The sequence below is a fragment of the Trichosurus vulpecula genome, chromosome 5 (genome assembly GCF_011100635.1).
Source record: "Trichosurus vulpecula isolate mTriVul1 chromosome 5, mTriVul1.pri, whole genome shotgun sequence".
Lineage (NCBI taxonomy): Eukaryota > Metazoa > Chordata > Mammalia > Diprotodontia > Phalangeridae > Trichosurus > Trichosurus vulpecula.
In genome coordinates, this window is record NC_050577.1 from 158,758,169 (window position 1) to 158,773,703 (window position 15,535).

A 15,535-nucleotide genomic window follows, 5' to 3' on the forward strand; every position below is an offset into this window, starting at 1 on the left:
TTGTTTTTTTTTTTGGTTCTGTCTCTTCTTTCTTATGATTCATTCCATTGGTCATAATTCTTCTCCACAACTTGACTAGTGTACAAATTAATTCAATGCAAAGTTATACATGGTAGTTAGATGAGATTCCATGCCATCTTGGGGAGGAAGGAGGGAGGGAGGGGAGAAAATCTGGAACTCAAAATTATGTAGAACCGTGTGTGGTAAACTAAAAATAAATACATAAAAAAATAAAAAGGCACAATTCCAAAAAAAATCTAAGAAGATTGGATTTTAATGGATATGACAGTAACTTTGGAATCAGCTGGCTATATGCAGCTAAATCACTGGCAAATTAGAGATTAGTAGAAAGGACAAAGATGGGAAGACATTGTTTGCAATTGCAGCAACTGTAAATGAACCTCTTTAAATGTTTTCTTCTTATAAAAATGGGAAATAGAAAAACATGCTATTAATACTTTCTAGAGAAATTTAACTGGTACAAAATCAGCACTGTAATAAAGAGTCCAAAAGACCTCAGAAAGCAGCTTATCACAAATAGCATTGGCAATCTTTGCAAAACATTTAGATGGAAGGGCAGTAACAGTCTAAAGGACAAAGTGGCTCACAAAATACTTCAGGGAAGGATAATAAAAAAGAAGTTACAAAATACCAAAAATCAGTTTAAGAGAAAACAAGCCTATAGAGAGCAACGGAGTCAAACGTTTCTAGTGAGCATTTAAAGATGAAAATGGATGGGCAAAATACAAGAACTGAAGAGAATTTATTAGAATTGTTCTTTTAAATGAATACTGAGTCAATTTCATTATCAATTATAATGGATGCATCATTATTGGAATCTACCAACTTGACACACTGTGTTATGGGAAAAAGTCATAATGACATTCATGATGAAGTCAAGAAGAACATCAAACACAAATTAACTAGATGAATCAGGAAGCTGTGTGGGATGAAGTATCATTTTCAAGGTACTGAGGTGTTGATGTTTTATTCAATATAGCAAACTCAACTCAGCAATCATTTGTTAGATGTTTCTCTGTGTGACTGTGTTAAGAACAGAAATACTTCCCTCATACCATATGCTAAAATAACTAGAGGTGGATTTCCAGTGTGTTGGGTTAATCTTCCATGTAGGTTAAATATGAAAAAAAAAAAAACACTGCACAGACACCATGGAAAGGATGTGACCCGAATCAGAATGAGTGGGCACTTTGAGCAAATCATGGATCCATCAAGTAGGTATCAAAATAAGTGGAATCAATGATGAAATTACAGACTCTCATTCACTGAGTCCCTTTGGAAGAGTTATTATGTTGAAGAGAAGAATGGGGAAAGGATCCCACTTGGGAGTGACAGAAGGAAAATCAATGGTAGAATGAAGGATGAGGAAGTCTGTTCAGTTGTCCAGGAATACAAGTTTATAGAACTAAGAGCACTGGTATCACAAATTATCTCATGCTCTTCAATTGGCTGATCAACAAGCATTTAACAAGAGCTTGTTAGGTGTCAGACACTGTGCTGTGTACTGGGAATTCCTCGCCATTCCTGGTTTAAAGGATCTTATGACCTCTCTGGGAAGACTATATATACAGTCAAGAAAAAAAATAAATACAAGATAATTCTGTGAGTGGGAAGGTGTAATGGCAAGTGAAGTGGGACTTCTGCTGTTTTTTTTCTTTTGGATAGTGCTTCTCAGCACTAAGGCAATCAAGTGCCTTTGATTGAGCCTTGCTTTTGATAGAATCAAGAGTCTTTGATAACCTGCTTATGTCACAAGAACGCCTAAGTCACATGAGTTTGAGTCACATGGTTGTGATGCTCTCTGACCCTGAAGAAGTATATATATTCTGAGGTTAGCATTTTGCTTTCAGGATCATTCGTTGGAAGAGTGTTCATCTGATTTGGTCAGACAATATTCTGGGTAGCCATTAAGGAGCCCCACCCCCAGCTTTGAAAACCCAGATGTTGGTGCTTCTCTCTCTCTTTCTCTGGTAACTATGTAAGTATTGCTATGGACAGACAGAAGCCCTGTCTGCTGATTTGTGTTATTTGCTGTTTATACAATTTCTGCTTTAATTTCTGTTTCTGTTTTCTCTGAAGTTCAGTATGCTGACTTTTTCCCTTGAACTAAGAGAATGATATACATATGTTTAATTAAATTGAGATTGTATACCCATTAAAGTAGCTTTCCATAGAAAAGCAGATCAAAGGACCTGTGCTAACAACCCTCTTGTGTGTTGGTGTTATTGGCCTTACACCTCCACAGTAGCTGCAAGCAGCATTGTTGTTACTGAAGGCACTACCAACTGAAGTAACAGGAAAGGTAGTAAGTAGCGTCTGAGCTGAGCTTTGAAGGCAATTACGAATTCTAAAAGTGAATTTTATAGGAAGAATTGGGGAGGAGGTATGTATATTGTGCCCACTGTCTAGTTATATAGAGTTACTACTTTTTTTCTTTAGTTAAGCAGTCCTGTTCTCCAAAAGAAAGCTTAAACAAACTCCTAGAAAGAAACTTCTATAAAAGCAGCAGAAGGGAGAAGATGGTTGTGCAAGTCTATAAAAATGTCCATGTGGACTTTTTTTGCAGAAAAAAATAAAATACAGGTGAGACAGCACAGAGAATTGAGACAAAAAGTCAAAGAAGTTATGCATAAGTCTTTGGATAGACAGTGTCTGGCAGATGCAAAATCATTTCAATAATTTAACAATTGTCTTGGAAAGTTACTACAGAATCTATGATTATTGGTAGCTATAAAATTCACCTTTTTTGAGAAAATCTGGGAAGAGTACAAAGATTTTTTCTTTCATGCTTTAATATACCCTTCTAAAGATGGGGAATGCCTGGAAAGAATGCAAAGGGGGAAAGCATTCCTTATATCAGAAGTAAGATGTCTTTTAAGAACTTCAACTCTAGGCAGAGAGATATTTTTAACCTAAATTCCACATGAATCTCTTGATGAGTTACTATAAAGCTGAGTTAATACTTATACTAATTTTCTGTTTAGAAAAAAATTTCTTTTAATCTTCTTACTGTCATCAAAATAGCAACATGAATAAGTTTGGGGTTGAAAGCTTTTTGTTTTCAAGCCGATGTTTTTACTAAAAACAAAACAAAAGAATTTCTCCCTCTCTCTGCTGCAAACAAACAAAAGCAGTAAATGAGAATTTCTTGTTTGTTGAAGTATATGAGAAACATGTGTTAGCCTTAATCTTGCTAGGGAGAGATAAGAAGGCAAGAGGAAACTGACCTCCTTGCCAGCAAAATGAAAGAACTGGCCTTCAGCTTTTCTCTAAGAAATAGGCTGTAACATATTTAAGATACGTGCAATTACACACATGTCTAATTTTACCAGGCATTAATAATAATATACAGTGGAATGTGGCCTACTTGATCATTCTAAGTCACCACATATTCCCATGCCACAAATATTAGGAAATTTACTTAGAAATGAAATCCTGGAATTCCATTTAATGTGAAAATATTAAAATGTGGAATCTATTAACTATAGTAATTTATTTGCCTACCCACTATCTTAGTGGTGGCTAGGTAGTATATTAAATAGAATATTCCACTTAAAATTAGGAAAAGTTGAGTTAGAATCACGCCTCAGATAGGTACTATCTGTGTAAACCTGAACAGGTTTCTTAACTTCTGTCAGCCTTTGTCTCCTCATCTGTGAAATAGGGAAAATAACATTGACCACCCCACCTTGTTGGGAGGATGGTTCTCTCTCTCTCTCTGTGTTTCCTGTCTCTGCATCTCTGTCTCTCTCTGTATATGTAGATAGATATAGATATAAAATATGCCATCAATATTGAAGGTTTCTACCACCTAGCAAACAAAAACTTCCTAAGATGATAGTAACAATCATCCCGACACTCTAACCACTGTCTTTTATGTAAAGTCATCTCTGGTGTTGAAATGCAACAAACTAAAGGTCAAAGAGATCTATCAAACTTCTATATCTCATCTTTATTTAGCTGGATCCACATTCTCTTGTTTTGTCAGTAAAATATTCTTCCCAACATAAAAGTGCATCAAAATTATCCCTGACGCTTCAGCAAAAATAACAGAAAACCATACACCACCTGATTTCTTGCACAAAACAAAAAACACAGTACATCAATACATCTAGCAATATCCCACTGTGCTGCTTTGATCTTTCATTAGTTGCCAGAGGAACTATAGAACAATTTTTTTTTCCACTCTCCACATGACATCTGTCAAAAGAAAGACCAGCTAGACCTGTAAGTGACTAGACACTGAAAATCTTTTTACTTTATTCTGTAAATGCAAAATGTACTTAGGTAGGCATCCATCACTTTGGATAATTCTGGGCATTTCTAATATTTTTTAATGTTCCTAGATTCAGAGGATTAACAGATAATATGTGAACTAGGCAAAGACATAATTCTATATTTGAACATGTGTTCTGGAGAATTATCTTTTAGGAAGAATGTGTTCTAATACCATACTAGAAGCTTTTCACTTGAACCTGGTCCTTTTAATAATGTTAAATCTGAGCCAAAGCATACAGGTGATGGTTTCAGCAGGATTTAAAACATAAAAATTTGACCAGGAAAAGAAAAATGCTAGCCACCTTGTTTATGACACCAGCTTCATTTAGTTTTTTTAGAAGTCACAATAACAAATTTGTAAATAAGAAAAATATCCTTGTCTAGGCTTGCATATCCTGCTCGTTATTTTATAGGTTAACTCTCAAGTGATATAAAGTAAATGATTTTATCAAATTACTCTCAGGATGTATCAGGTAATATGTGATATCATTACATGCACAAAGGGAGACTATTATTTTGATGAGGGTGGGGATAGAGGGACTCCTTAATTCTAGGCTCATATGTTAAGCACTAAGACAATTTTCAGTAAGGGAGCAGAGGTATCTATTTCATAATCAGTTGGTTAACAAGCATTTATTAAGGCCTTATGATATGCCAGGCACTGTGATATATGCTGGGGATACAAAGAAAGGCAAAAATATAGTCCCTATATCTAGGGGATTGCATTTTAATAGGGAAGAGACCAAACAGATAACTGTATAAACACAGTGTACACACACAGTGCGAAAGGGAGTAGGTTGACAGTTGTTTATTCAGTAATCTCCATATCTTGCGTTGGGAAAATAAACTGTAGAATGGGAAATAGGATCACAGGGTCATTGTTATCATGCTGGAGGGTATCTTGGAGGTCATCCAGCCCACTGCCCTCTCCAATTTTACAAGTGAGTAAACTGAGATTGAGAAAGGTTTCAGAGACTTGCCTAAAGTTACATAGGTGTTTTTTTGTCTCTTAATATACTTATTGTAAAGTTCAGAAGAACACCTAAAGCACACTTTAAAAAGAAACTGTGATGAACATAAAATCTATGTTTTCATGTTTATATAAGTAAAACTAACTTTGCTAGATTAAAAGGATTATGATAAGAAATGATTTTAGCATATAAGAAATTTAATTTTGATTCTTGCTTCTTAGCAATTATATTGTCAGACAAAAAGGGAAAATTCTGGAGCAGAAAGCTTGGGGATATAAAATCATCTCTCATTTGTTTTTCCTGATCTAAGGATGGACTTGAGAAAAGAAACCATATTGGTAGCGTATTTAGAAATGACTCACCTTGCTGCTGTGCCTTTTTTTGCTCACAGAGGGTGATCCTGGTTGACCAGGACTGGGAACAGCACTGGATGCACCTGATGTGGGGCCTGAGTGAACATGTGATCCTTTTTCAACAACTGAAGAAAGAACCAATGGTGACTGCTGGAGAGAAACTTTTTGGAGCTCAGCGGCCAGTTGCTTTGGATCCACCCCTGGGGATTTTGCTTTGTCTACTGCAATAAGATAAAGGCAGCTTTATGTACTAAGTCCATTTCAAAGAAATTGACTGTGTAGACACCATCACTATTAGAACTCTGGGAATCAAAGATAAGATGTCAATGTTTAGTTGATTAAAAGGAAATTAATTACACATTATGGATAGCATAAGCTCCTTGTGGGGCCAGGAATGTTTTTATTTTTCTCTTTGTATTGAGAGAAATATTTATTTCACTCATACTAATAACAAAGATTTTTCCCCTTCTTCTACCTCCTCATTCAGAAATCAGCCCATGTAGGTTATTCAGGCAGCCTTTGAAATGTAGGGCTGAAATTGAAAGAGAAAACTCAGATCTGTTCAAAAAGTAAAAAAAAAAAATTAGTTAAGTTGAATTGATGGATTTTGGTCCATCTTGTTTTACTCACACAGGTTTGAGAAAAAAGGGGATTCTCCCTTTTGTCTAGATTACCCTAGATGGGGTGATATAGATATAGATACATCTCTTTGGCCAAGACTGAATGATCAGAGTCATGTTGCCTAGACCCTCATTAGAATAAGCCCACCTCTCATTATAATATTCATACTCTCTTTACTTGTTAACCAATCAGAGTTGACTGCCACCCCTTAGGAACACCCACTCTTCCAAGGGCATATAAATGTTGAGTGAATTCCATAAGGGGTCTTTGACATTCAAGAATCCCCTTTTATTAATTATTCTTAGCATGATTAATAAAATGATTAATTACTCAGAAATTATATCTCTCAAACTTTTTTTATATGTCACAGTATGCCCAGTGCTTAGCAAAGTGTCTGGCACATGGCAGGCACTTAATAAATCCTTGAGGGTTAATGAGTTAATTTTATCTCTCATATAATTTACTCTCATTCTCCTTTGCCCCTTCATGTGCTTCTTGAGAAATAATACTTTTATGGGCTTCAAAAGAAGTTTAATGTATAGAAGAGATTGATAATCAGAATGAGCATAAAGTGCTTCATTTTGAGAAAGAATTAAAATATATTATATGGAATCAATGGGGTAGTTCTTTCTTGCCCCTGGAAACACATTTTATGTGATCTGGGTTTGTTTTATTGTCTGTTTTCTCTGCTGTCCAAGGATTCTTCATATCTCAGAGCAAACCTTAACACGAAGTTTTCACTCATTAAGGTACAGATTTCTTTGATATCTAAAGAAAATTTTCATTTTTACATTGATAGGGATTAATATTAACTATAAACTTAGCAACCAATTAGAGAAGAGAAAGTGCTACACTTAGTATCTTGAAGACCTGGGCTTGAGCTCTGCCACTTATTAATTATCAAACTTAGAAAGTCATTGAGTCTCATGAAATCTAAGTTATTCATCATTTATTCATTAACTATCATTCTATAAACACTTCCTAAGCATCTATATTGTGCTATGTATAATACTACATGCAAATAAGTCTCTTAGAGTTGTTGAGAGAGAAAAAAAATGATAAATTTGAAGTTTTAAGCACTCTGCTAAGTTTCAGGAGCTACAGATACAACTGGTCCTCATAATTTCTTACATTAAGTAAGGATATTTGTTTTATTATGAACCTAAAGAGAGGTTGTATGGTGCAAAAGATAGATAAATGACCTTGGAGCCTTGAAGACTAAGTTTCAAGCCCTGCCTCTGCCAAATCTACTGGCTGTGTGACCCTGGTTAAATCACTTAACCTCTTGGTTCTCCAGACAACTCCCTAATATTATAAATTTTAGAGAAGTTCACCTGCATTTGCAGAATGACTGTCCTCATTTAAGAAATCCCTCTAGGAAATCATAGGTCCTCTCTCCATCCCTATGAAACTAAATCTATTTCACCTTTTTATATTTAAGGGATTTGGTTGCTAGGCAGTTGGAAATATATCTCTTTCACTTACCAGCCTTTGGTGGTTCATGTAGTTCCAAGTGCTGGGGATTCTCAGAATCTGAGAGCATGTTAATATCCCTAAAGAAAGCAAGAGAAGCCTGAGACAAAAGGCCCTTCCTCCTTCTCACCAAAGTCTTTTATTTAGGTCGATAAATGAAAAGTGATCAATGATATATAAAGCAACTCCCAAGCATAACCCCCCTTCTGTAGGTACTACATATTTGTAGTGCTGTTAAAAGAAGTCAAGTAGCTGATAAAAATGATTCTTTAAGGTGAAATCTTTAATGGAGCAAATGCAAGTTCATATTGAAATGCTGCAAAAACTGCTAGGTCAGAATTAGTGTGAATAATGAATCCCTGTAGGGAATGCATATATTCAAATTCACACTGTTTGAAGCTATAATTATGTAAAATATGGTCACTCGTTCTCTCCCAAAGAGAAATGTGCAGTGTGGATTTGAATAGTGTGACAATTAAGATTCGTTATTTGCACTAATTGGAACCTAGTTGTACATTACTCACGGATTATGAGTGAGCTATAGCTTTCATCTAAATGAAACATGTTTAATAGAAGACATGAAGGGAAGAACTGCTGACATTTTATTAAAAATAAGAGAGTTCATTCTGTCTATCCTAAACAGTTTTTTTGTTATAACAGACACAAGAAACTGCTAAAGCTTTATTTTTTAATTACATGTAAATACAGAGAAATCCTACAAACTGACAAAAGGTTCCACCTTAACAACTTTAAAGAAAAATAAGACATGAAAAGCCAAAAAAATGGAAACAGAAAGGTGGGGAAAAACTCACAGTCTTACACATATTTCTGCTTCCCCACTTTGTTGATTAATGATACTCTGGACTTCTTCATATGTTTTAGAAGTCAGGGGAATTCCATTCCATTCTAACACTTGCATTCCTAGGAAAACAAGTAAGGGAATAGGTTTAGACAAGTTCCATACATCTAGCACATATTCCTTAAGGAGTATTTCTTTTCCTAAATGTAAGCAACTCAGCACACACTTCCAGAGAATCTCAACTCAGTGGTTTCTGGAATAATATTTATCAAAGCCATCTCACAGCACGAGAAAACCATTAGATCTAGTCTCATCAGCTTACCTGACCACATAAGGATATCTGGCTGGGCATACAAATTTTTGTCCTTTCTTGTGGAGGCCCAAGTCTGTCAGATAGCAACAAACATGCATTGTATTCAAGCAGGCATGAAGAAAACATTATAGAAATACCTATCAGCCCATTTTTGGTTTCAACGCCATTCTTCCCTGGAGCACAGGGAAGTGGAAGTACTATGTAAGTATCCCTTGGTGCCCTGGCGGCTGCAGGATGGGAATCTCACCCTAAACCCTGCTGGGACAAGAGGGGATAACCCACCAAATAGGCGCAGTGACAGGAATTCATCTGCAACATAGTTAAGCCCGCTCTCCATTCTTATTAAAGAACCTCAGATGTACAGCTGGAAGGAATCTTGGAGGTCGCTAAAACCAACTTTTTCATTTTACAGATGAAGAAACTGAGTCCTGGAATTACATGACTTATCTAGGATTCCATAGCTGATATGTTTCTGAGGCAGGATTAGAACTCAGTTCTTCCTAATTTCAAATGACATACTTGTGCTACTGCATTAATCTGTCTCATGGCTTGACTGACAAATGCTCCTTCAAAGGGTGTGGAGGCAGCAGCTAGATTTCTACACAAGAATTCACTATTTCTTGACCACATTCCCCACCCCCCCACTCCCAACATCCCTCCATTTGGCATATTCTTAGATAGAATGAAATTTTCTATGAATGTTACAAGGTGTCCTATTTTGATAGTTTTTTATGTCTCAACTACATAAAGATTTTACTTGCCGAGTCATAAAACTTTTTCCAGTTATTTTTTTTCAGTTATGTTTGATTCTTCATGACCCCATTAGGGGTTTTCTTGGCAGATTTAGTTATATACACTTAGCCAGCTCTCTTTCTATAATAAACTAATAATAATAATACCTAGCACTTATGCACCTCCTTAGAGTTTATGAAGTGCTTTATAGATGGTATTTGACTGTAACAACAACCCTGTGATGTAGGTAGTATGATTATCATTCCCATTTTACAGATGAAGAAACTGAGGCACAGATAGGTTAAGTGATTTGCCCAGGATTACATAGTTGGTAAGAGTCTGAGGAAGGATTTGAACTTTGGTCTTCCTGACCTCAGGCCCAATGCTCTATCCACTGTAACACTGAACTGTTTCTGTAATGAAACTAAATGTGTGGCTTCAGATCAGTCACAGCTAATAATTCAGTACTGTCTGTTTTACAGATGCTCACATACTTATTCAGAATCTTAGTTTATACTATTAACAAAGTCATTTTGTTCTAGTATATAAAGTATAGTTTTGACAATTGTCAAAATTCTATTCTAAGGGACTCAAAAAGATGAAATTTTGTTGTTATATTATTTGATTTGGGGAAACTTCAGAAATTCCATGTGAGATCCCTTATCATCTCTTTTACCCACCCACTGACTAAAAAGAGCATAATTGGACCCTTAAACATTAGGGGTTGAATCAACTTAAGTCAACAAATACTGATTAAGTGCCTACTGTGTGGGAGACACTGGGTTCAGTACTGGAGTGAGAAAGAAAGGAAAAGCAGTCTTTGACCTCAAAGAACTTATAATCTAACAAGGAAAGATAACACACACACAATTATATTCTATCTATCTATCTATCAATCTACCTATCTATCTATCTTATAAATTGTCAATCTCAGAGGAACTGTATTAACATTAATGAGAGCTAGGAATGGATTCTTGAAGATGAAACATTAACTAAGACCTGAAATAAGCCAGTGAAGTCAGGAGGCAGAGATGAGGAGAGAGATTTCTGAGTATGGGTAACAGCCAGCTGTGTGTTGGAAAGCACATTATTCACTGCAAATAACTATTATTTTCTCACAACAATAAATTGGAGAGAAAAGCCCACACAACCGCCACCATCAAAACAAAATGTTCATAGTGAAATTCGTTATTTTACTAAAACTTAGACAAAGAAACGTTATCTTCTAATAGACCTTATGTTTGTTTCAGTAGTCCCAACCTGTTGTACATACAAAAGGAAAAAAAAATTATAAAACTCAATGACAATTCCCTCCACCACCAAAAAGAAAGTATATTCATGAAGATATGATTTTGATTGCAACACATTTATTATTTGTGCTATTATAATCTGGAAATTGTATTATCACATTTCTCTAGGAAGATGTTTGATAGGTAATGAAACAGCTTCACATTTCTCCATTTTTCTCAGCAAGAATTTCTTCTCAAATATGAAATTGACTAATTTCCCCAAACCTCTTATCTAACAATGCAAAGTATACATATCATCTTTTGGTCAAAATGGAAGAATATTTTTCAGTATCATTGCTAAAACTATAAGAGGAATGATAAAGAAATCTAGTATAATGATTTAGTATTCCCCCAACTATTTGAAAGGCTCTTTTATGTGTTAGTTCTGTGACATGTTCCAACCCCTCTTCCTCTCTCTCCTCATGTAATTCTATATATTTTATGTTATGCATTTAAAAACATTCAGATGTGTCAATAGATTTCACCAAACTGTTCTTTCTACAACTCTAAGCATACTACATGACAACAACAACAATCACCACCACAAAAACAACTTGCCAGCTTTTTTTTATTTTCCAAGTTATATTCTATGGCATTTAGTTTATGAAAGTACCATTACTCAGGCTGTCATCTAACAAAGATTATTAAAAACGTGCTATGTGCTAGGCACTGTGATAAGCACTAGGGATTAAAAAAAGCCAAAAGACATAGTCCCTACCCTCAAGAAGGGCAGCTAGGTGGCACAGTAGATAGAGTGCTGGGCCTGGTGTCAGAAAGCCTCATCTTCCTGAATTCAAATCTAGACTCAGATACTACTAGCTGTGAGGCTGTAGGCAAGTCATTTTACCCTATTTGCGTCGGTTTCCTCATCTGTAAAATGATCTATAGAAAAAAATGGCAAAACACTCCTGGATCTTTGCCAAGAAAACCCCAAATGGGGTCACAAAGAGTCAGACATGACTGAAAAACAACTGAACAGCATAAACCTTCAAGAAGCTCATATTGTTTTTATAAAACCAATTTTTCAATTTTTTTATTTTATTTGATTATTTAATCCATTTACACTGAAAGTTACAAGAGTTGTTTATATTTTACTCCATTTGTCTCTAATATTGTTTTTTCCAAATTAATATTTTCCCACTTTCACTGTAAATATAATAATTCATTGTCTTTAAGCTAGCTTAATCTACTTAAAGCCTATTCCCTAGTTTTAAAAAAAATTGCAAAGAAAAACAAGAAAGAGAAGGAGCAGAAGGAAAAAAAAAACAATTCACTAAAACTAATCAATGCATCAGTTATACCATATTCCATACCCACAATCCTCCACCAAAGAAGCTCATATTCTAATAGGGGATATGACAAATAACTACATACCACATTTTACAAAAATCTACCTAGTGGTGAAATTATCATCAACTCTGGGGTAAAGTTAGAAGGAAGTTAGTTAAGGCCTTGCCATTAACTAGCTACCTGATTTTGAATTTTCTAATCTATAAAATGGGCATTATACCCAATTAAGCTCTCCTACTATTGTGATAATTAAGTACACTCATATAGATATATAATGGTATCAAATGGAACTACTACTATTTATGCTATTTTATACTAATGAATTTTTATGTGTTTAGATAACAAGATAACTTTTTAAGAGTATGTGATTCAGAAAGCAGTCCTAGAAAATGGTATTAACTTGAATAAGCATGAAAAATTCAGTATCCAGATTTTGTATTATGGACTTGGGGAAGTAGAGGCACTCACAGCAGGTGGTTTCATTTCTTAGTAATTTGAAGACAAAATTCTTTGCTGAAGGGGGAGGAGTGGCAGATGACTTTATGTCTGAGTCATCCAACATTACACAAAGTCTATAATGGAGCTGAAAAAAAATTACCTGGGGCCATTTGAAGTGTTTTATTTATGTAATCATGTGTCCTTGAAAGAAATACATTGTGGAGGAAAGCTATATAAGCTAAATTTATGTGATTCATCATTAATCATACTATGCTGTAGTTCACTGGTACCCTTATTTTAATGTGTTAAAAATAAACCTGAACAAAATGGGTAACTAGATCTTGGAAATATCATTTGATAATAGCAATGAATTTCATACACCCAAGAGGACCATACATACCACTGAGTATTCTAATTTAATTGAAATTTTGAACATTATAGGATTAGTATATATTCAGTGATTTCCTTGGAAATCAGTAAAAAGGCTGCACCCAAGAGGACCATACATACCACTGAGTATTCTAATTTAATTGAAATTTTGAACATTATAGGATTAGTATATATTTACTGATTTCAAGGCTGCTTCATAGCCACAAATCAAAGAATATCTTCAGATCTTGATGTATAAATATTATCTCTATAGAATAAGAGGACTCTAATGATACACTGACATAAAGGAGTAAAAATAAGCTTTGCTTTTATAGAAAATTGAACCTAAAATAGAAAAAAGACAAAATTTCAAAAATAAAAGGTCTTTTTTGGGATTTCTGTTTATCAATGCTTTCATATTCAATAGATATTAAAACGTAATTCTTGCTACATAAAATCTCTTTTTCTCATGCTTACAAAACACAGTGAATATGAGTATCAAGCATACTTGTATATTCTATGCCCATAGTAATTAAGAAAAGGACATGAAATTATCAGGTGAAACAATTTTAATAAATGAATAAATAAGTGATTGCTAACTTGGATGGAAAATAAGAATAAATGCTTTTAATAAATAAATTAATAAATATTTTATAAATAAGCTATTACTAGCTTGGATGGAACATAAGAGCATCTCTATTTACTAACATCAAAATGTGGTAGAATCTACATGCAAATATTCATTAAATTATTATTCATAAGATTTACTTAAAATATTGAGAAGACAGCTTCTTTGCTTGGACATAATGTTTACTCATCATTTTTATAACATAAGTTCCTTTAAGTTTTTCTCATCATTTCATGTATGTGTATTTTTTTTAATTCCAGGGGATTAGAGTATAACTGTCAAAAGCAGAGGCTTATATCTTCCCAACCTTTTGAGTTCTCCACACATCACAGAAGAGTATTTGATACAGAATAGGTATTATGTGAAGGTTAGATTGAATTGAATAGTATTATGTTAAAGAAAAAATCAAAGTAAACAACATTTAAAAATTTCTATTTTTTTCTGGTTTTAAACATTTATACCTTTTCTCAGTTTCAATTTCCTAAGACATATTCAGGATTTATATAAATACAACTCTATAATACCCCTTTAGATAAACAAAGGAATTGTTTTCTGAATAATAAGATAGAGATTCATTGTTCATGGGTGAGCTGCACTAATATAATAAAAATGATATTACCAAAATTAACGTACACATTTAGTACTACATAAACCAAACTATAAGGGTTCATTTATATGGTAACAGAATTCATCTAGAGGAACATGGGATCATGGGAAAAATGAAAAAAAAGTATGGAGACTAGTAGTAACAGATTTCAAAATACACCTTTGCACACACATTTATGACTGTGTTGAGCTGTCAATCTGTTAGTTAAAGAAAGTTCTGTACTAAAAGCTGACTTCCATGAAACATCATAATACTGGAGGAAAATATATATACATATATATGGACACATGTAACATATAATGAGCTTGATAAATATATCAATGCATATATACATAAAATATATTTAAAATTTCATATTAGAATATACATGTATATACGCACAAATGTATACATATGTGTATATATATTTCTATACACACATGTACATATATATACACACTTATGCATTGGATGCTATAACATATAATCTTAGAGATTTCCCCAGGGTGCTGAGAGGTTAAGTCAAATTTCTCATGATGACACAATTGGTATACGTCAGAGGCAGGACTATTAACCAGGTTTTTTCTGACACCAAGCCTGTACCTCCACCATGCCTTGTAGACTCTCCAAATTACATTACTGAACAACTGTCATCCAAAGTTTCTGATACTGGTTAAGAAATTAAAAGCTAATTAGGAACAGGATAGACAAATAATACCTAGAAGCAAATCAGCATAGCCTTGTGTTTGATAAACCCCAAGAAACAAGCTACTAGGGGAAGGGCAAAGAGGGGCAATTCTCTATTTGTCAAGAATGATTGGGAAACCTAGAAATCAGAGGAGCATCTTCTACCATATACCACACACAACAATAAACTCTGACTTGATCAACAGTATATCATAAATTCACCTCATTTAAAATATACAGTGAAAGTACTTTTTGTATCATTTCATAACTATGGTTAAGGAGAGGATTCATAATGAACAAGGAATAGAGAAGATCACAAAAGAGAAACTAGATCATTTAAGTGATCTAAAATGAGAGACACTCTGGCAAAGTATATAGATAGCTTTCCCCAGAGTCAGGAAGACTTGAATTCATTTCTTTCCTCTGGCACAGAATGCCTGTGCGAACATGGAAAAAATCAAAACCTCTCAGTTCCCAGGGCAACTCTCTAAGACCACTAGCTTCAGGACAGAAGCCACTATACATGGGTGGAGGGAGCTTCTTCACGGGAAGTTTCTTCTATGTCTATGAAATAAATGTCTATGCCAAAAACAAAATTAAAAGGATTTCACATTAATAAACCCAATGCAAGAGAAAATATAGAATTAAAAAGTTAGCATCAAACTTCTCTGATAAAAGTCTGATATA

At 34.3% G+C, this 15,535-nt stretch overlaps 1 protein-coding gene across 1 annotated transcript in view; it reads right to left on the reverse strand.

The window, feature by feature from the left end:
• Positions 1-15,535, reverse strand: part of PCLO (piccolo presynaptic cytomatrix protein) — a 328,283-nt gene that overhangs the window by 125,738 nt on the left and 187,010 nt on the right. Inside the window, exons 8-10 of the mRNA XM_036760651.1 lie at positions 8,530-8,638; positions 7,730-7,797; positions 5,633-5,844 (exon numbers count right to left, since the gene is read on the reverse strand). Coding sequence (XP_036616546.1) covers positions 5,633-5,844; positions 7,730-7,797; positions 8,530-8,638 — 389 coding nt within the window. The remainder of the gene's footprint in view (positions 1-5,632; positions 5,845-7,729; positions 7,798-8,529; positions 8,639-15,535) is intronic.